Source organism: Coenobita brevimanus, chromosome 72 (assembly GCF_032717465.1).
Source record: "Coenobita brevimanus isolate Jiangsu-jjx chromosome 72, ASM3271746v2, whole genome shotgun sequence".
NCBI lineage: Eukaryota > Metazoa > Arthropoda > Malacostraca > Decapoda > Coenobitidae > Coenobita > Coenobita brevimanus.
In genome coordinates this window covers 19,233,709-19,257,027 of record NC_137025.1, presented here as the reverse complement: position 1 = coordinate 19,257,027, position 23,319 = coordinate 19,233,709, and the positions used below count along the sequence as shown (strand labels likewise).

Below are 23,319 nucleotides of genomic sequence, written 5' to 3'. Positions count from 1 at the left end.
TATATATACTGTATATATATCTATATATATATATATATATATATATATATATATATATATAGACTATATATATATATATATATATATATATATATATACTGTGTGTGTATATATATATATATATATATATATATATGTCTATTTATACTGTGTATATATATATATATATATATATATATATGTATATATATACTGTGTATATATATATATATATATATATATATATATTTATATATATATATATATATATATATATATATATATATATAGTCAACCCTTGGCTATCACGAGTAATTGGTACCCTAGGCGATCCGCCATAGCCAAAATCGCGATAGCCATACAGTAATCCCTCTAATATCCGAACGCCCAATATCCGAACATCCCCACTAACCGGACATAATCCTCCTGGGATCCAATATTCCCAAAATGGGCCAAAAACTGCAAAAAATTCGAAAAAAATCTGACTTTTTTCCCTCCCATAATTTGAAATTCCCGCCTGGCGCCAAACAGCTGTTACACCATGGTCCCTTCACCCCTTCCTTCCTCCCCCTCCCCCCTCCCCTGTCAGGTTGCCATTTGGTATTTTTCATTACCAAGTGTGGGCCAATTTGGTAATGAAAAATTCGTTTGGTAATGCATTAGAATAATGCATTACCAAATGGATTTTTCACATGTATGAGGATACACAGGATGGAGATGGTGGATTGTTTGCTCTCTCTGATTAATCTGCTACCCTACATAGTGTGAAAATAATCAACATGGTGTTAGGTGAAAATAATCAACATGGTGTTAGTTATAAGGAGAGTGATTACATGTATTTCCACTTGTATATATAATTAGTGAAGAATATATGCTAGCTTTACGAATTTGGTAATGAAAAGTTATATTTGACAATGAAAGTTGAGGAGATTGGTAATGTGGCTGTTGCGATCTGGCAACTCTGTTACCCCACCAACATCAACAGTCACAGCTTAACTCCGATGGAGAGCAGATACTCATAACAGTGCAAGCCACAGGTGCTTGTTTTTTGTGAATAAACAGTGAATAAACTGCAATACCTTGCCACTAGAACACACAGGAATTTACAGTGTTGTGCAGTGTTAAGAAATTAGAATTTAGAGTGCAGAGGATTAACTGTGGACTGCAAACTGGCGGTTCAAACCAGTCCAAGACCAAGGGACTTGTAAGTACCCAGAATGTTTAATATTGTATAAACTCACCTCTAAAACCTCATTTTATGGTTCTTTTGCATTTATTTCAATCTTTTATGTCCCTTATTGGTGTGATTTGGGTCTTAAATAGGTGCAATGCATGTCCAGAGGGAGTTGTATAGGTGTTTTTCAGAGTTAGGGTCCATAAGTACTAGTCCATAAGCTGGGGCCCAATATCCGGACAGGACCACTATCCGGACCTGCCTATGGCTCTATTGATCCGGATATTGGAGGGGTTACTGTACTTATGAACTAATGGGAAAAATTCTAATTGGTTCCCCCACCTCCAACTTTACCCCAACCTTACCCTATTTTCACATCTCCTTCACTAAAATACCTGGGATTACAAACCAATGCTGCAAATTAACAACAGTACAGTACATAAAGGTTATAAATAAAACATAATTAACTGTAATAAGCCATTTTACTTAACATTTTTGGAGAGGATGAGGGGCTTGGGTGGGTTGAAGGGGTTCCGAGGCTGGGGTGGAGTATTACTGGCCACCCCTCCGACGTTCTATCTCGTCTAGGAATTGATCAGCTTCATCAGGAGTCTGGAAGGGACCCTGAGCATAAGGCAGGTTCTTCCTCTTCCTCACTTGCCGTCCTGGGTTAGCCGCATTACGTGCACCAATGGTAGGAGGGTTGGATGGGGTATTGGTGGCCGTTGTGGTTGAACAATAGGTCTTCACGGCTATAGCTGCTGTCGACTGGTAACGCTGACTCTCTCTGAACCTTGGCGTGAAGGATGGGTAGCTGTAACCATGTCTTGGGCCAATCAGCGCTCGGGTAGCCTGTGACGTCGCGCCAATCACGTCGCGAGTATACGCATGGGCGGAGCCCGTGCGATTTGAATGTTTCTGGCCGACCATCGTCCGCGATAGCAGTATTTGAGGTCGCGATAAAGGTAATCGTGTTGCATTTCACCTGTCCGTGATAGCCATGAAACGCGATAGCAAAACCTGTGATAGCCAAGGGTTGACTGTATATATATATGTATATATATATATATATATATATATATATATATATACAGTACCCTCGCGTCCAACACGCATTTGTCCAGCACGATTCGCGTCCAGCACAGAGAGCAAAAAATTAGTATGATTTAATACGATTTAAGTCCTGTAAAACGGGTGCGAAAGCATAACACTGACGGAGCTCCAAGAAGTGGGCGAAATCCGCAGAGTTCGCCTCTAGCACGATCACCCCTGGTCCAACATGGTCATACTGGACATTCCCTTGATGATGAGAAGCAATCAAAACTTCCGACCAAGCAGCCTCCCCCGCCAGCGATCATGACGAGATCGTGATGTCGCCCAATGAAAAACGCTTCTGTTCTCGCGTGATGTTTTGTTTAAATTTCTCCCGCCACAGCGCCACTCAGTCGCATATTTCACATTGGACGGTGCTTTTTTCTCGCTGCATTTTCTGCCCTTGCTACTGCATTTTACCTTGATCACGATGCCTAGGAATCCTTCTAAGAACTCCAAGAAGCGGCGGCACCTCCCTCAGGCCACCAAGCTAGAATTCAGCAAGAGGCAAAAGAAAGGGGAGAGGAATTTCAAAGGATTTATGACGGAGGTTGAGGAGGAGCAGCAGCCATTAGCCGGTAGTGACGCCAGCAGCCATCCTCCAGGGACCCAGTAGGACTACCAACAGTCTCGGATATCACCTTCCATTCCCAGCAAGCCCACCAACACTATCCTAAAAGGTTAGTTATCATTCATAGTACAGTACCACTTATTATAATTACAGTAGTACCAATATATGTATAGGTTTATTGTAGGTATTTAGGGTGACTTTTCCGAGGGTTGCTGACAATTCATTTTTCCCCATAAGCTTTGTTGTTTGTCCCAACATGTTTTTGGTCCAACACGGGACCCATGCATGACAATATTACCGTGTTGGACGCGAGGGTACTGTATATATATATATATATATATATATATACAATATATATATATATATATATATATATACATACATACGAGCTGCTACCCAAAAGTTTCAGTAATATTGTAGGGAAATAAATTACCATAACTCCTAGTTCTCACTGTTGCCTTCGAAGCAGTCCCCTTAGTCATGTATACAGTGGTCCCAGCATTTTTTCCATGAGTCCATGCATCCTTGGAATGCTTCAGGCGTGATGGTCTTGAGCACTTCCTGCGATTCTGTCTGGATTTTTCAATTGAGTCAAATTGACACCCTTTCAGTTGTAATTTCAGCTTGGGAAACAGGAAAAAGTCGCAGGGGGCAAGGTCAGGTGAATAGGGTAGGTGGGGAATGACTACTGTGTTAGTGGAAGCCAGGAACTGCTGGACAATAATTGATGTGTGGGCAGGGGCATTGTCATGATGCTGGACCCAGCCCTTGTTCTTCCACTGTTCTGGAAGTTTGCGGCAGATATTGTCCCTCAGACGTTGCAAAACTTCACAATAAAACTTTCCGCTGACTGATTGACCAGGTGGGACAAATTCCATGTAAACAATCCCTTGGATATCAAAGAAAACGATCAACATCGACTTGACATTGCAGTCCCATTGGTCCACCATTGCAAAACTGCCTAACCACGTACATACCAGCTTACAATAGTAAGCATAGCTTATCAGCACATCTCCTCACAGACACAGCCTGGACCACACTGATGCACAAGGGGTGCTGCTGCCTCCTCCTAGTGGCAAAAGGCATAACTGCAAACGGTTGGCTCTCTCTGTTCAGATCACTGGAACTTTTGGGTAGCACCTCGTTTATATATTATATGTATACTATACAGTAATCCCTCTACTGTCCGATGCAATAGAGCCAAAGGCATGTCTGGAAAGTGGGCCTCTGCCTGCTGAACTGGTACTTATGACCCTAACTCAGCCTAACTTTGAAAGCCACCTAAATAACTCCCTACCGGACTTGCATAGCACTTATTTAAACCTATTTAAGACCCTATTCACACCAATAATGGATATAAATTATGAAATAAATGAAAAGGAACCAGAGAATGAGGAATTAGAAATGAGTATGGAAAATACTTAGGTCTAGCAGTGTACAGGGTACTTTACTTACAGCATGTCTGTGGCTGCCTCCTCTACTCTCTAAGGCTCTGTTAGTTTTGAAAATGCTCTTGAAGCACATATAGTAATCCAGTGTTGTGCTACACTTAATTCTTTGCACTGTGAGTTATAATTGTTTAACACTGCGCATTCTTAATTGCACCACGCCAGTTTTAACCGCCACTTTGCACACCACACTCACTCCACACTTAATCTTTTGCACTCTGAATTCTTAATTTCTTAACACTGCACAACACTGTAAATTCCCATGTGGTCTAGTGGCAAGGTATTGCAATTTATTCGCTGTTTATTCATAAAAAACGAGCACGTGTGGCATCCACTGCGATGGACGTCTTCCCTGAACGAAGGTTCATCATTCAGTCCTAAGATGCCTCATGAGGAGCGTATGAGCCCAGGGCTAGGCAAGTTGGTCCTGGCATTTAAGATGAGAGCGACCAGCCTCACCCATCCCTGAGTGGCATTACTTGAATAATAAACCCCAACCATCCCTTGGATATAAACCTACACAGGATCAATCCGATTGGACCTCTGTAGTTACCCACTAATCCACCAGACGTCAAAATTTCGTTATATGGTTACCACCCAGCATAGTAAATGGTTTCCTGGTGTACAGGAAACCATCTGGCTTGTCACTAAGTGTAGAGTCACCTGCAGGAAGAAGGAAGAGGAAAGAATGAAGGAAAGAAAGACAAGAGGGAGTTTAAAGTCGCCCATAGGCAGAAGGACGAGGAAAGAATGAAGGAAAGAAAGACAGAAAAGGATGGAAGGAAGGAAGGACGGATGGAGGAGAGGAAAGGGCAGACCCCTGAGAGCAGCACTACATCGAGTGAGTGGATGGTGAGCAATATATATATATATATATATATATATATATATATATGTTTGTATATATATATGTTTGTATATATATATATTTATATATATATATATATATATATTTTTGTATATATATATATATATATATATATATATATATATATGTATGTATATAGGTAGGTAGGGGCACCCATGTTTTCTAGGGTAGCTGTACATTGAGTGGCAAGCCAAATGATTTCCTGTAAACCAGGAAAGCATTTACAACGCAGGGTGGCTACCTTAGAACCAAACAACACATGTTCCCTACATGACAACAAGCAGGGTTGGCGGAGGGTTAGTGTCCCTCCCCAGGAAACAACTAACTACAAATACAAACAAGAAGCCTCGGACCAGGACTGACCAAAAGGTGACGACTAAGGACCGAACTAAGGACTTGGTACGGATTGAAACATTGAATGTAAGGGGTGCAAATGATGACATGAAAGAGAGAGAGAGATTGTCCAGGTGCTTGAGGGTGCAAAAGTGGATGTATGTGAGTAAACTGAAACTAAATGGGGAGGTGAGAGTGTGAGAGAATGGGAGTATGGATAGGTTATATGCACAGGAGTAGGTAAATGAGAGGGCAAAAGAAGGAGTGTGTATTATTGTTGGTAACAGAAGGAAAGAGAATATAAGAGAGTATGGATTAGTTGGCATACAGATTGTGTGGGTAAGATTGAAACTTGGACTACAAATGTGGGCGATTGTGTGTGTGTGTATGCGCCAATGCAAGATCGTGCCAGAGTGAGAGAAGAGTTCTGGACAAATGTGTAAGCATGCATGGAAAAGTTTGAAAGGAATGAGAGAGTGTTTTTGATTGGAGGTATCAATGGAAAAGTAAGGAATGAGAAGGTGGATGGAGTAGTTGGTGAGTGGGGTGTGCCTGCAGAGGTGGATGAGAATGGCAGTGCCTTAGTGGACATTTGTGCCGGGAGCGGGTTGGTGATAGCTAATACCCTTTTCAGGCACAAAATGATCCATAGGTATACGTGGCAAGTGATGAGAAGGGTGGATGGTGAACTGAGTGACTGGAAGGCAATGATTGTTTATGTAGATGAAAGGATGAGAAGGCATGAAATAGATGCAAGAGTATATAGAGGTTGGGGGAATGGACTTTTGGACCACCAAGTATTAAAGTCCATATAAAATAGAGAAATTGAAGAAGGGAAGGACAGGAGGAAGTAGTACATACAAGGAGGGTGGAAAAGTTACGTGAGGATGGAAAAGGCGGAAAACAAGAGGGAAGTGGAGGAGTGATTGGGTAAGTACAGATTGGAGCAGATGGGGGAAGTGGAAAGTGTGTCCAAGATTTTAACGGAAGAAATCTGTGCAGCATGTGTGGTGGTGTGTGGGGTAATAAGAAGACGAATTGGGGTGCAGGGAACATCATGGTGGACTGAAGAGGTGAGAGGGCTGTGGTACAAAAGAAGAAAACATATAATGAGTGGATGAGAAACAGGGGTGTGGAAGAAGTTGAGAGACAGAAGAGAGGGTTATATGTAGAGAGGAAAAAAGAGGTGAAAAGATTAGTAAGAGAGTAAGAAGAGAGTGGATGAGAAATTTGGAAGTAACGAGTGTAAAGTGGAAGGAATGTAAGAAAATGTTCTAGAAATAGGTAAAGAGAGTTAGACAGGGTGCCAAAGAAGTTAGCTGGGGAGTGAAAGATAAAAATGGTAGATTACTAGTCGAGAAGGAAGAAAAAGTGAGCAGATGGAGAGAACACTTTAAAGAATTGTTGAACATAGAGAATGAAAGCAATGCAAGTATAAGTGGCTGGGGAATGGCTGGGAGAAGGAGGGATGTGAGAAGAGAGGGAGAAATCAGAAGGTTGGAAGGTGTGGAAGCAATGAAGAAAGTTAAAATGGGGGAAGCCCCAGGAATTTATGGAGTGTGTGGTGAAATGCTGAAGCATGGGGGAGATATAGTAGTAGAATGGATGTGGAAAATGTGCAGATTGTCATGGGAGGAAGGTAGAGTCCCGGAGGATTGGAAGTCAGGTATAATTATTTCCCTGTACAAAGGAAAAGGGGGAAAAAGAAGTGTGTGGTAATCATAGGGGCATTTGTCTTCTTAGTGTAATAGGAAAAGTATATGGTAGGATACTTATTGACAGAGTTAGGGAAATAACAGAGGAATTAGTTGGAGATGAACAGGGAGATTTTAGGAAGGGAAGAGGTTGTGTAGATCAGATATTCATTCTTAGATCTTTAATGGAAAAGTTTCTAGAGGAGGGAAAGAAGTTGTATGCAGCCTTCATGGATTTGGAGAAAGCATATGACAGGGTGGATAGACAAGGATTGTGGAAAGTGTTAAGAATGTATGGAGTAGATGGGAAGTTGTTGAAGGCCATGAAGGGTATGTATGAGGGTGCTAAGGCTGCCGTGCATGTGGATAGTGAACTGAGTGAATTTTTCTGTTTGAAGGTTGGATTGAAACAAGGATGTGCCATGTGTCCATTGTTGTTGAATCTGTATATGGATGGAGTTACAAAAGAGATATAAGGTAAAGCAGTGGATGTTGTAGTGGCTAAGTGAGAGATGGCAGTGTTTGGAAACTACTGTTGTTTGCAGATGATACTGTGTTGTTAAGATAAGATGAAGGGGAGCTGCAAGGCTTGGTAGATGAGTTTGTGAGAGTGTGAGAGACAGGAATCTAAAGGTGAATGTAGGGAAGAGTAAAGTGATGATCTTCGATAGAAGTGAAGTCAGTGAATGTACAGTGAGGCTGGATGAGGAGGAAATGGAAAATGTTAGTGCATTTAAGTAGAGTACTTGGGTAGTGTGATGAGTGAGGATGGAAGTTTAGAGGGTGAAGTGCTTGAAAGGGTGCAACAGGGAAGAAAAGTTGCAGGTTCCTTGAAAGCAGTGATAAGAAACAGGGAAGTGAGCATGGAAATGAAAAAGCTACTACATGACAGTATTGTGATACCAACTCTAATGTATGGAAGTGAAGCTTGGAACTTACTGGAGTGACAGAAGTCAAGAGTGAGAGCAGTGGAAATGAGTTATTTAAGAGGAGCCTGTGGAGTCACATGGAGAGACAGACTGACGAAGGAAGAAGTGAAGGAGCATTGTGGTGTGGATGTGGATGTGAAATGAAACATTAGGAGGAACACACTGAGGTGGTTTGGCCATGTGGAGAGGATGGAGAATGAGAGACCCACGAGGAGAGTGTATGTGAGTGAGGTGGAGGGGGGGAGAGGGAGGGGGAGGCCAAGGATGAGATGGAGGGATGGAGTGGAGAGGTATATGAGAGAGTGGGGTGTGACCTGGGAGCAGGGCAATGGAATTGTGGGGGACATGGTGATGTTGGAGGCGATTTGTTTGTGGCCACTCTGTATGGGATTAAGGTACCTGGCAATACAGTATATATATATATATATATATATATATATTAGGAGGCCCTTAGGCAGTACTTCCTTGACTTGCCATGGAATGATTATTGCTTCCATGGCCTGGAGCCATCTGAGTGTGCCTTGCCCATTACAGAGGTTATTCTCTCGGGGATCGAAGCATACATTCCTTTCTCATATCCTTTGACTAATGCAAGAAAGCCATGGTTTAATCACACTTGTTCTAATGCTGTACACAACAAGGAGAGGATCTATAAAAGGTACCAGAGCCAACTCACCCCTGAATCACATCTTGTTCATGTTTCTGCCTGGAATCATGCTAAGTCTGTTCTTCATCCTGCTAAAAATAATTTCATCAGTACTAAAAGCTCTTAACTCTCCAACTCGAATTCTTCCCACTTCTTCTGGCACCTTGCCAAAAACCGTTATAACAACTTTACCTCATCATCCTTCCCTCCTCTTTTCTACTCTGTAGACAATTCTGGTGCTGTTCCTCCATCACTTCTCTCCTCTGACTTCCTCATGGCTGACATTAAAATTTCTTCAGCTGATGTATTTTCCGCCATCACTGGCCTTAATACTAACAAGGCATGTGGGCCTGATGGAGTCCCTCCTGTTGTCCTCAAGAACTGTGCTTCAATGCTTACATCCTGCCTAGGTAAACTCTTTCACCTCTGTCTGTCAACTTGTACCTTTCCTTCTTGTTGGAAGTTTGCTGTCATTCAGTCAGTCCCAAAGATGGGTGACCATTCCCAACCCTCTGACTATCATCCAGTTGCTTTATCATCCTATGTCTCAAAAGTTTTCGAGTCAGTTCATAACAGAAAAATTTTAAAGCATCTTTCCCATCACAACCTTCTCCCCGATCGTCAGTATGGGTTCCGTCAGGGATGCTCCACTGTCGATCTTCTCACCTACTTTTCAGACTCCAGGTCATCCTCCTTTCTGGACTTTGGCGAAAGCTTTGCCATTGCACTTGACATCTCAAAGGCTTTCGATCAAGTCTGGCATAAATCTTTAATTTCCAGCTGCCCTCTTACAGATTCTATCCCTCTCTCTGTGCCTTCATCTCTAGCTTCCTTTCTGGTCGTTCTATAGCCGCTGTTGTAGACGGCCATTGTTCTTCTCCTAGATCTATCAACAATGGTGTTCCTCAGGGCTTTGTCCTAGCACCAACTCTATTCCTTTTATTTATCAATGACCTAAGCTGTACATCTAACCTTATCCACTCGTACACTGATTATTCCACCCTTCACCTTTCTATTCGGTTCCCTTAACGTCCATCTTAGCAGTTTCTTCATCAAACAAGGGATGAGGCTATGGCACACCTAATGTCTGACTTGGCTTGTATCTCTGGCTTGGGTAAAAATAATCTGGTTGTTTTTAATGCATCAAAAACTCAGTTTTTACACCTCTCAGCACAACACAGTCTTCCACAGGAGTACCCACTGATGTGTAACAATATCCAGCTCAATCCTGCATCATCCTTGAACATGCTTGGGGTTTCATTCACTCATGACTTATCTTGGAAAGATCATATTGCATCTCTTGTAAAATCTGCTTCCAAGGGATTAGGTGTGCTAAGCCGACTCTCTACCTTCTTTACCTCTGCACAGTTGTTGACTTTATACATAGGTTTTGGTCGCCCCTGTTTAGAGTACAACTCTCATGTTTGGGGAGGCTCCCCACATACAGCTCTTCTCAATAGGGTGGAGTCAAAGCCTTTTCGTCTCATCAACTCTCCTCCTCTTACTGGCTCCCTTCAGCTTCTGTCTCTTCACCACACTGTTGGATCTTTATCTCTTTTCTATTGCTACTTCAATGGTCACTGTTCCTCTGAACTGTCTGCATGTATCCCTCCACCTCTTCGATGCTCCCGTCTAGCAACAAACTCTCATCTCTTTATTGTCCAACTCTCTAATGCAAGAGTTAACTGTTACTCCCAGTCCTTCATTTATGCAACAGTTCAACTCTGGAACTGTCTCCATCTGTCTGTATACCCTACAGTACTGCCTGTGATCTCCAGTCTTTGAAATGCAGTGTGTCCAGGCATCTCGAAATGAATGGATCTTGAATTTGGCTCTCTTTTGTATTGTGTTTGTTTTTTCTTGGAAGGAATGGTTTGCAGGCTTTTGGCCTTTGGTTCCTTCTTTCTTGCATTAAAAAAAATAATTAAACGAACAATTTGAATGTCTGTCGCCTCTCTACTCTGATGCCCTGCCTCTCTAGGTTTGAAACGAGGCTCTCCCTGTCCTCCCATCCTCCCTCCATCCCCTCTCTTCTCCCCTCTCCCCCAGCCCTCCCCCGCCCCCACTTGTCGTGCTGCCGGGCATGTCTCCCTCCCTCTCCCCCCTTCCGTCCCTCACCCTTGATTGTCTCCATCTCCATTCCTCCACCCTCCCCCACCCCCACTTCTCTCCCATATGTGTGTGTGTGAGTGAGTGAGTGAGTAAAAGTAGTGAGTGAGTGAGAGTGGTGAGCCAGAGAGGGGGGGTGAGTGAGTGGTGAGAGTGGTGAGTAATAGTGGTAAGTGAGTGAAGGAGAGAGAGAGAGAGTGGTGAATGAGTGAGTGAGTGAGTGAGAAAGGGGGGGGGGTGTAGTAGGGCTGTTTGGTTTTCTTGCCTCCTTCCCTGTGCCCCCACCCTCCCCCACCTCCTTTTGTCTCCCTTCCCCACCCCCACTTGTCTCCTCATCCACCTGTCCTCCCCCACCCCCACTTGGTGCACTGCCAGGAGCCTGCTTGGCTGTTTAATTGCCCAGAAATGGTGTTGAACACCACATGTCCCACCACCCCACCCTTCCGCATGTGATGTTTGATTTGCCTTTGGTTATGAGGATAATAGCATTACCTATGGTGTTTCTGTGTCAGTCTCTATTGATTGAGTAAGGTATATGAGAGTTGTAGTTTGGGTCTGAACGCATCTCTGGCATTTCTTCAGTATCACATGGGGAAAATTGCTTTGATATCCAACATACTCGACATACTTGCTGACCGAACACTCCCACTTATACTTAACATACTTAACACTGCCAGATATTGGAGTGTGAGTGTAATGTCTTCCTCAAACTGTCTTGGAGCTTGGCTCCATATCCTTGTATGCTGTAATCATTTCTTACTTGTTTGTAGCTGTCATATGCCCTCTTACTATTGTGTCTTCTGTATCTGTTCCACAGCAAATCTGATTTCTCTTGGTTTTTTACATTCTGTATTAAACCATTTCTTTATCCATATTTCTGTTTTTTTGTGCAGAGGGATATAATTTTGGACTCTCATAAATTTCACAGAATATTTTATACTGGTTTATAACATTTTATCTTGTCTTCTAAGCTCCTTTTCTGTTTTTGTATGAAGTATTTCTTTAGGTCATGATAGTTGCCCTTTTTGTACTTTAGGCTCTTTGTAATTTCTTCCAACTATATCATATGCAGTCCTGAAGTTGCATTTTAATACTTCAGGGTTGCTCTTGCCAAATGGAGGGTGATACAGTATTGTTGTTGATATCATTATCTTGCCTAGTAAATATAAGGTTTAATAATGATGGATCTGCTAGTCTTCATTTTATGGTGTTTTCCTTTACATGTTGTGGTAGGAAAAACTCTTATACAAGATCCAAGAGCCTTTGATCCCAACAGCTTTCATATCGTCTTACATTAGAGCATCTCAGTTTATGTTAGTATTGAAATCTCCAATTAATGTAATTCAGATTTCTCTCCCATTCTATGCAGTAGGGCTCCTAAACTCTGAATTACACTTTCTACCAGGTCCTTATATTTGCCTCTTTCCCAGGTGTTTGTCTTGGGTGGCATGTACAGTATAAAATTGCCACCAGTATTTGCTCTTCAGATGTGTTGATTTCTACAGCAGTTAATTCATCTTGTGAGCGTATATCTAGTTCTGTCTCTTTGACTTGTAGGGTTTTCTTTGTCAGTATGATATTCCCTTCTTTTTTTAAATTTCCATATCTTCTCCATGTATTGTATTCCTCAAAGTTTAGGGTGTCATTTGATATTCTTTGGATTAATTTTTGCTTCAGTTAGGCATGTAAACTGAGATTCCTCCTCTTGGGTTTAGTCTTTTATCTCTAATAATTTGGATGCCATTCCATCTACATTTGAGTACATCATCGTAATCATGTTGTTTACATATTTGACATAGTTTGGCTATTACTATTTTTTTTTTTTTTCTTTCTTTTTTTTTAGTCCCTGTCTTTTATCTACCGTACCACTTTCCTGTAACTAGCTACAGTAGTTTGTAAAAAAAAAAGTTTACTCTCTTCCTCTGATCTTTCCTCATTTTTTGTATATGCTTCATCCCTCTTCTCCATTAGTAACCCCCATTCCTCCTGAGTTAGCATATGCATCTTTTTATCCATACTTATTTAAATTTTTAAATTCCTCTTTCCATCAATTTGTTAGCCTTTTTTAATATTTCCTCTACAATGTTCACATTCGAAGGTTACTTTCAGAGGCCTTGACTTATTTCTGTCACATTTCCCTACCCTTTATGTTTCGTTGTATCTTTATCACAGATATCCTCTGATCCTTCCTGCAGTTTTTTTTAGTATAGTTACCATGTCCTTTTTGTCTCGTGAGATTCTGTTTCTTATTTTTTCTTCATCTATACCAGTGATTACTATAGATTTATTGATCTCTGCTGATTCCTTGACTTTTTTTTTTTTTTTTTTTTTTAATGATTTCTTTCACTTCCTTTCTGATGTTTTTTTCATCAGTTTTTGTTTCTATATCTTTATTTACTTTCACCATTTTGGCATACTTACAGTAGTTTGTACTTCATTGTTTCAATTTCTCACCATATCAGTCACCTGGGCTATCTTCTCTTCGATATCACTGCTTTGGTCTGTCAGAGTGCTTTCTTGCCTGATTGTCTCAGTATCATTTCTGAGTTCCTCCATAATTCTCTCATGGTTGACAACTGTACTCCCCATTTCACTTGTCTTCTTTCTCAGTGAATCAGCCTCAACTGACAGCTCATCTAGTGTTCTGTGTGTGTGTGTGTGTGTGTGTGTGTGTGTGTGTGTGTGTGTGTGTGTGTGTGTGAGAGAGAGAGAGAGCCAAGAAATGATAAGGTATTTGAATTTTTAACCTGCACCTGGACTTTGAGATTTAATACAATATTAAAATATAGGGTTAAATGTTTGTACGTTGTTTTCAATCACATATAGTCAGAATAGCATAAGACATGTTCGTGTAAGTTGTGACACGACTATATTTAGAGCAGGAAGACTTGCATTTGATTTTAGCATGAAAAAATATTAAAAGGCTGAATGGTTGAATGAATCTGTGGCCCATTACACAATTGATAATTGTACTCCTTGTTTCTGGATCCTTCCCACACCATTTAAATAATAATTGGAATTAGGTTTAGGATGATTATGGTGATGAATTTTGCTAATACATTTGAAATAATAGCTGATTTATAGTTCTTTTTATTGAGATGCTTGTTTCCTTGCAGTATATTCGAGGAACAGCTGAGTGAGACAATACCTGTAGTGTATGCATCCATTGCTGGCTGTCGCATCGTGGGCTCTATGGTCACAGGTGAGGTGTGCAAAAGGAAGAGGTTTGGCATAGCCTAGGTAGCATATTTCCTTAGGGCAAGCATTTCTGCTCACGGTGGCACCATATACTCTTAGACCTCAATTAATATGGTGTTGAATTTAGTAACGTGGTTTTGAAGTTATGCTGTCGCTTACTCTGCAACAAAGCTCAAGTAACACTGGGTTTGTTTCAAAGTTATGTGGTTCAATTCCCGCGCTGTGACATCATGTGCCAGGCTCACTGTGATTGGCTAGGCTCCTGTTGTACACAGTCATACGTAGGCCAGCAGGAGAGCCACTGATATGAAGCCTAAAGGAAGTGGTGGTGATGGTAGAGAAGCTGACCCACACCATCACGTACATTGACCCTAAGCAAGAACGAACAGACCATAGTGTGGCCGTCATTCAGAGTGAAGTTAGGGCATACACAGACATGTTTAATGCCTGGATCAATGTCTATCAACAGCAGCTCATTGCTCAGTTTCTTCAGGTCAGACGGCAGGCACCTCCAGAACATTAATCCCTAGGCATGGGGCATGGGTATACCTATCCATGTCCCAGAACCTGGTTATTTTCAGGAAAATCAATTTTCCCCAAAATACAAATGACAAAAAACACATAATGACAAAATCAATTCAGATGACAAAAAACACATAAAAAGTGCATACTTATTCTCTGTTGGTGATTTGGAGGTGCAGGTGTGGTGTGAGGGAGCCGGTGTGTGGCAGCTGGGCTGAGCATGTTCAAGGTTGCGGTGGTGTGTTGGCGGTATTGGTGGAAGGAAGAGGGATGATTACCTCGTGCTAAAATAAGTGTTGAGTGTGTATTTGTTTCTCTCACTAATTCACAATGCCATATGAACACGATATTAAAACTAGAGTAGCAAAAAAACACAAGAAAGTTAATAATAAAGATTGGCTTATTTCATGTTTTCCATGATACTTATTTTCTAACAAATTTATGTCTGTTTATTTATTTGTTATTATTTACACATCATTTCACTATTTTTAGTAACTCTTTGACAGCATGATTTTTTTTTTTTTTTTTTTTTTAATGCGAGGAAGAAGGAACCAAAGGCCACGAGCCTGCAATTGTTGTTCCTTCCAAGAGAAAAACAAAGTACAAGAGAGAGCCAAATTCAAGATCTGATCATTTTGAGATGTCTGGTCACACTGCGTTTGAAAGAATGGAGATTATAGGAAGCAGGAAATACAGACAGAGGGAGACAGTTCCAGAGTTGACCTGTTGCGTAAATGAAGGACTGGGAGTAATGGTTAACTCTTGCATTAGAGAGTTGGAAAGAAAAGGGATGAGAGTTTGCTGCTGGACGGTTGCTATGTGCCCGTCGTAGAGGCGGAGGAATGCATGCAGACAGTTCAGAGGAGCAGTGACCACTGAAGTAGTGATAGATAAAGATGCAACAAAGCGACGAAGAGACAGAGGTTGAAGGGAGTCAATAAGAGGAGGAGAGTTAATGAGACGAAAAGCCTTTGACTCCACTCTATTGAGAAGAGCTGTACGTGAGGAGCCTCCCCACACATGAGAGTTGTACTCCATACAAGGGCAGATAAAACCCCTGTATAGAGTAAATAATTGCGCAGGGGTAAAGAAGGAATGGAGTTGGCTTAGCACACCTAATCTCTTGGAAGCAGATTTTACAAGAGATGTAATATGATCTTTCCAAGATAAGTCCCGAGTAAATGAAACCCCAAGCATGTTCTAGGATTATGCAGGATTAAGCTGAATATTATTAAACATCAGTGAGTATGCCTGTGGAAGATATTGTCGGGTTGATAGGTGCAAAAACTGAGTCTTTGATGTATTAAAAACAACCAGATTATTTTTACCCCAGTCAGAGATACGAACCAAGTCAGACATTAAGTGTGCCATAGCCTCATCCCATGTTCGTCGAAGCAACTGCTGAGATTGACGTTGTGGGAATCGAATGGAAAGGTGAAGGGTGGAGTCATCAGCATAAGAGTGGATAGGGTTAGATGTACAGCTTAGAAGGTCATTGATGAATAAAAGGAAGAGAGTTGGTGATAGGACAGAGCCCTGAGGAACACCACTGTTGATAGATCTAGGAGAAGAACGATGGCCGTCTACAACAGCGGCTATAGAACAATCAGAAAGGAAGCTAGAGATGAAGGCACAGATAGAAGGATAGAAACCGTAAGAGGGCAGTTTGGAAATTAAAGATTTATGCCAGACTCGATCGAAAGCCTTAGAGATGTCAAGTGCAATGGCAAAGCTTTCACCAAAGTCTCGAAAGGAGGATGACCAGGAGTCCGAAAGGTAGGTGAGAAAATCGCCAGTGGAGCGTCCCTGACGGAACCCATACTGACGATCAGGAAGAAGGTTGTGATAAGAAAGATGCTTTAAAATTTTTCTGTTAAGAACTGACTCAAAAACTTTTGAGATACAGACGACATTTCTTTTGAGGGTCCACAGGCTGTGCTGGAGTGATAGGACAGGTTAAGGTGATAAGGTTGTGATTGGAGGAGCCCAACAGAGAGAAAAGGTTAACAGTGTAAGTAGAAGGATTAGTAGTAAGGAAGAGGTCAAGTATGTTGGAGCATGCTCCAAGGCATTCAGGGATACGGGTAGGGTGCTGTACAAGCTGCTGTAGGTCATTAAGGATAGAAAAGGTGTAGGCTAGTTCACCAGGTGGATCAGTGAAAGGAGAGGAGAGCCAAAGGTGGTGGTGAACATTGAAATCTCCTAGAATGGAGATTTCAGAGAAGGGAGAAATGGATAGAATGTGTTCCATCGTATATGTAAGATAGTCAAAGAATTTTTGATAGTCAGTGCTGTCTACTTCTTCCTTAGCCTTTATCATTTTTTTTCTGTGCCTGTCTTCCTCTTTCTCCCATCTTTCCTGTCACTTCTTATTGCTTTTCTTTCCTTTACAGGTGGCTTTACATTGAGTGACAAGCAAATGGTTTCCTGTAAACCAGGAAACCATTTACAACGCTGGGTGGTAACCATATAACCAAACTATATGTGCATCCTACGTGTCAACAAGTGGGTTGGTGGAGGGTTAGTGCCCCTCCCCGTAGAACAAATAACTCGGAGTCAAGTGGCAACCCCATGCGGGATTGTGGCTTCTGGCAATAGATAGATAGATAGACAGTAGAGTTAGGAGATAAAGTAAACAGTGCAGATATATTTAGTCAGAGAATGACAGGAAAGCCAAAGCCAAAGTGTAGAGAATTCAGAAGAATCGAGTTCAGGAACACTAGAACAAGATAGGTCATTGCTTACATATACGCAACATCCACCTTTGGCTTTGAAATGAGTATAGAGAAAGTAGGAGGATACAGGAAAGAGTTTGCTGTCAGTTGCCTGAGACAGCTGAGTCTCAGTTAGAAAAAGGTGAGGTTTAGAGAAGGAGAGGTGGTGCTCAACAGAGCGAAAGTTAGAGGAAAGGCCGCGAATGTTGCAGAAATGAAGAAGGAAAGAGTCAGACAGTGGTTCCAGGCAGCTCGAGTCGTCACCGGGAGAGGGGCGGAAGGTGGGGGCATTTATGGTCCCCCCCCCCCCCGGGGACTCCGAGGCCACATGTAGTGCTGCCATGATTTTTTTAATTTTGAAAATGGAAGTGAAGTGTGTACTGTGTATGTAGTTTGGTGTTGATAGTTAGAGAAACTTGTATTGGAGAGCATGCTGGCCTACTCTCTGTGTTACTGTGACACTGAAAAAGTTCAGCAAAGGGGGATGGTCGGGACCTAGTCCTGAAGGCTGATGAAATGGGAGCTCCAGCTCTCCCTGTCATCAGCTTTCCATCCACCTTGGGAGTACTGCCCTGCTCGACTGGTGCTACAGTCTACTCCTCAAAGTCTGGCTGTGGTCAGTACAATTGTACTCAAGCACTCATACAGTCTCCCCCATACCCATCAGGGCCTCGTAGTAGCCCTCTACACCACCCCACCCCTCCCGACCCCTACCCCAACCCTGAACCAGTATCAGCTGGTTCCAAGGCGACACTCTCGCTACACCGGCCTCCCACCACCCTCCACCACAGCCCTCCTCACTGCTGGGCTGCCCTCCCACCCCCCTGGCCAGCCAGCATTACCCCGTGCCCCAGCCATGCCGGGAGAATACTTTGAGTTCATATGGCGCGCTACTAAGTTCAAACATGCCCGAGAAAAATTAAAATGTCATATGACGTGGACCATAGGCCTCTACCAACACATCTTATGACGTGGACCGGCACCTAGGGGTTAAGAACCCTCCACCTCCGATGACTCTGAGTTTGCATGTATCTCTGCACCAGAGAATGAGGTCAATTCTGTTTTATCAGCTCTGGACTTTGAAGGATTAAACTTCATTGACAAAGGTGGGGGGTGCAGGAGCAGCAACATCTCAACAGTGACAACAGCATCGGTGGTGGGGGGTTGGGGGAGGGTGCCAGGGAGATGGCAGTAAGCAGCCCAACTTTGGTTACTGTTGGTAATGTTAGTGTTCTTTAACCCTCTCAGGCACAGTCACTCGAATCGTGTTTCTAAGCACAAAAAAAAAAGTTTCTGGCGAAATTGCATCAGATTTTGACGCATTGTAGCGACTACTACTCTTTCCAATGGTAAGGCATTGGCAACACTGAGCTGCCTCACTGGGCCCAGCATGTAGCGATATACCTCAGTCTCTTCCAAGCAGCCAGGCGGTGGGTTGCGTTGTGTCTTCAGTCCCTTTAAACTCCTACTAATTCTCCCCCTCCTTACCGAGCCGAAGCCCCTATGGACTCAGTGTGATAATGCAATATTTGTGAGCATATTTGAATGTGATATTGTCGATGGAACATAGATGTATGTCACGAAAAGAAATTGTGTCCGTTATGAAGCATTAGGCTTATGAGCCGATATGCGTGTTCTCTGTTGCAGGGTTTCGCCTCTCGCCCTCCCCAAGGCCCATGGCGTGATTACAAATATGTATATAATGAAGCCAATGCCGAAAGTGTATTTTGTATGAAAGATATTGTGGCTGGCTTGGTGAAATTATGGAACCATAGTGTGGAATGGGGCAGGCATCACGTACAGTTTTTATAGCCGGGAAGGAAGAATTAGAGGTGTTTAGTGATGGAATTATTGTGATTCTGATAGTGAAAATGCGTATGGAATTGTGTGAAATATACGTCAAACATGCTGCGGGTGTTCGTGAAGGAGTGTGGTGTGTGCCAATACAATAGAGTCGCAGTGAGTGTTCACAGAGAAATATTTCATGCACTGACTGACTTAGCTAAAACAAAGTACAAGTGTCAGAGACAAGAAATATGCCACAGCCACATATACATATGTATGTCGTGCAGCGAATGTTCGTGGAGAAATCTATTGTGTGGATCGCATGTGTTTTAGGCAAATGCATCGCAAGGAGAGAAGAAAATACGCCGCAGCCACGGACACACACACACACACACACACACACACACACACACACACACACACACACACACACACACACATACACACACACTCATCCACACCCACACCCACACGCTCGCCCACACCCACACCCACACGCTCACCCACACCCACACCCACACGCTCACCCACACGCTCACCCACACGCACATGCTCACCCACATGCTCACCCACACGCACATGCTCACCCACACGCTCACACACTACATAACTTCTCATCTTCAAGTACTGCCAGCATCTCAACACCTCTGGAGGAAGTGAGTTATCCTTATTGTGTTGATCTGTATATTGACCTATTTCTATAGTTCAATTTTTTTACACAAATAAATAATGTTTTTTACATACACACATATGAGATGGAAGAAAGTTCAGCTCCTTTGTCAGAACCTACCAAAAAGACTAGTGGTCGTGTCGAGTTTCTGACAGAACTATCAAAAACCTTATGATATTTTACGTGTATACTTTGAGTAAAAAAAAGAAAATAATAAAACGTAATGAGCGAAAATATGTAGCCGTGGATGAGGCAGGGAAAGAGTGTTTTTTATCTTGCGTGTGGGTGAGGAAGAGTATTCTACGTTTGTCGTCCAATTACTCCAAAACTATTGGATGTATCGATTTCCCGTAAGAACCATGATAAAGAGCAGTAAATTCTATGTATGTTCATTTGCAGAATATAAGCCTCTGGGAGCATTTTCTGTTGGAAAAGTTGGGGGAACAGACTTTTGGTAAAGTCGAAAGCGCTCGGAGGAGTAATCTCACTTTGTTGGCCAATTACTCGAAAACTATTGGACATATCGATTTCCTATAAGAACCACGATAAACAGCAGTAAATTCTACGTACGTACACGACATAACAATGTACTATCTATGATAAGACTTAGTTGTTATGTAGGCGAGACTATTACATATGATGTGCCACATCATGAAAGTGACGTACAGACATGAGTTCCCAGTCGTTTTTGGCGATTTACTCGAGAACTATGAGGCGTATGGAAACCAAGAGGTGCTCATTAGAAAGCTGGTGAAATTCTGCATAATATTATGCAATAAAAACATAACATCTGCGACAAAAATTTCCATATTAGAGCTCCTTGATTTTTTTTAAAAAATGGCTTTCAGTTTTTGGCTATTTTCTCGAAAACTACAAATCGTATCAACACCGAATTTGTCTCTTTAGAAAGCTGATGAAATTCTCTATCAAAACTTCTAATAACATTTTCCTGTATGATGGAAAACACTCAAATGGTGATGGTGGGAAGTGAACATGACGTAGCGAAATTTTATTCACGACCACCTAATGTTGTTTTATTCGTGTTTTCCTGTTTTTTTGTGGTGCTTATCAGCTAGAACAAACATCAACGAATAAGTGCGTTAGTGGACATTTGTGCTGGGAGGGGGTTGGTGATAGCCAATACCCTCTTCAGGCATAAAATAATCCACAGGTATATATGGCGAGTGATGAGAAGGGTGGGTGGTGAACTGAATGAAAGAAAGGCAATGATTGATTGTGTGTGTGTGGATGAAACGATGCGAGATGTGTAATGGATGCAAGAGCCTATAGAGGTTGGGGGAGTGGACTTTCTGACCATTACTTGGTGGTGGCCAGAATTAGGATTCAAGTAAGATGGAGGAATAGAAGAAGGGAAAGACGAGAGGAAGGAGTAGTTTCAAGGAGAGTGGAAAGGTTACAAGAGGATGAGAAAAAGGCAGAGTATAAGAGAGAAATGGAGGAATGATTGGGCAAATATGAATTGGAGCAGATAGGAGACGTGGAAGGTGTGTGTAGGATATTTACAGAAGAAATATGTGCAACATGTGATGTGGTGTGTGGAAGGAAGAGAAGACGGAGAGGGGTGCAAGGAACAGCATGGTGGACTGAAGAGGTGAAACAGGCTGTGGCACAAAAGAAGAAAGCATACAATGAATGGATGAGAAATAGGGGCATGGAAGAAGTTGAGTGGCACAAGAGAGAGTTATATGTAGAAAGAAAGAGAGAGGTGAAAATATTAGTAAGAGAGAGTAAGAAGAGAGTGGATGAGGAATTTGGAAGGAATTTGAGTGTAAAGTGGAGGGGTTGTAAGAAAATGTTCTGGAAAGAGGTGAAAAGAGTAAAGACAGGGTGGAAGTGAAGTTAGCAGGGGAGTGAAAGATAAAAATGGTAGATTACTAGTGGAGAAGGGAGAAAAAGTGAGCAGATGGAGAGAACACTTTAAGGAATTGTTGTACATAGAGGATGGAAGTAATGCGAGTATAAGTGGCTGGGGAATGGCTGGGAGAAGGAGGGAGGTGAGAAGACAGGAAGAAATCAGTAGGATAGAAGTTGTGGAAGCAATGAAGAAAGTTAAATTGGGGAAAGCCCCAGGAATTGATGGAGTGTGTGGTGAAATGCTGAAGCATGGGTGAGAGATAGTAGTAGAATGGATGTGGAAGATGTGCAGATTGGCCTGGGAGGAAGGTAGAATCCCGGAGGATTGGAAGTCAGGTATAATTATTCCCTTGTACAAAGGAAAAGGGGAAAAAGAAGTGTGTGGTAATCATAGGGGCATTTGTCTTCTTAGTATAATAGGAAAAGTGTATGATAGGATACTTATTGACAGAGTTAGAGAAAGAACAGAGAAATTAGTTAGAGAAGAACAGGGAGGCTTTAGGAAGGGAAGAGGTGTAGATCAGATATTCTTAGATCTTTAGAGAAAAGTTTCTAGAGAAGGTAAAGAAGTTGTATGCGGCTTTCATGGATTTGGAGAAAGCATATGACAGGGTGGATAGACAAGGATTGTGGAAAGTGTTAAGAATATATGGAGTAAATGGGAAGTTGTTGAATGCTGTGAAGTGTATGTACGATGGTGCGAAGGCTGCAGTGCGTGTGGATGGTGAACTAAGTGAATTTTTCTCTTTGAAGGTTGGGTTGAAACAGGGATGTGTCATGTCTCCATGGTTGTTCAATCTGTACATGGATGGGGTAATAAAAGAGGTACAAGGTAGGGTAGTGGATGTTGGAGTGGCCCTGGTGAGAGAGGATAGTGTTTGGAAACTCCCTGTACTGTTGTTTGCAAATGACTCTGTGTTGTTGAGTGAAGACGAAGGGGAGCTGCAAGCGCTTGGTGGATGAGTTTGGGAGAGTGTGTAAGAAACAGAATCTAAAGGTGAATGTAGGGAAGAGTAAAGTGATGGTCTTTGAGAGAGGTGAAGTCAGTGAATGTACAGCGAGGTTGGATGGTGAGGAATTGGAAAATGTGAGTACGTTTAAGTACTTGGGTAGTGTGATGAGTAAGGATGGTGGTTTGGAGGGTGAAGTGCTTGAAAGGGTACAGCAGGGAAGAAAGGTTGCTGGTTCTTTGAAAGCAGTGATAAGAAACAGAGAAGTGAGCATGGAAGTGAAAAAGTTACTACATGACAGTATTGTGATACCAACTCTAATGTTTGGAAGTGAAGCTTGGAACTTACTGGAGTGACAGAAGTCAAGAGTGAGAGCAGTGGAAATGAGTTATTTAAGAGGAGCCTGTGGAGTCACATGTAGAGACAGGCTGACGAATGAGGATATAAAGGAGCGTTGTGGTGTGGATGTGGATGTGATAGGAAGCGTTATGAGGAACACACTGAGGTGGTTTGGCCATGTGGAGAGGATGGAGGGTGAAAGACTGACCAAGAGAGTGTATGTGAGTGAGGTGGAGGGGGGAAGAGGGAGGGGGAGGCTGAGGATGAGATGGAGGGATGGGGTGGAGAGGTATATGAGAGAGGGGGGTGTGAGTTGGGAGCAGGGCAGTGAAATGGTGGGGGACAGGGCGACTTGGAGGCGATTTGTTTGTGGCCACCCCAAACGGGATTGAGGCGTCTGTCAATAGATAGATAGATAGATAG

The 23,319-nt window shown here is 42.4% G+C and overlaps 1 protein-coding gene across 1 annotated transcript in view; it reads left to right on the top strand.

Annotated features, from left to right (window-relative positions):
• eIF6 (eukaryotic translation initiation factor 6) overlaps positions 1–23,319 on the top strand; it is a 142,677-nt gene that overhangs the window by 28,124 nt on the left and 91,234 nt on the right. Inside the window, exon 2 of the mRNA XM_080278088.1 lies at positions 13,960–14,045. Within this exon, the coding sequence (XP_080134214.1) occupies positions 13,960–14,045 (86 nt within the window). The remainder of the gene's footprint in view (positions 1–13,959; positions 14,046–23,319) is intronic.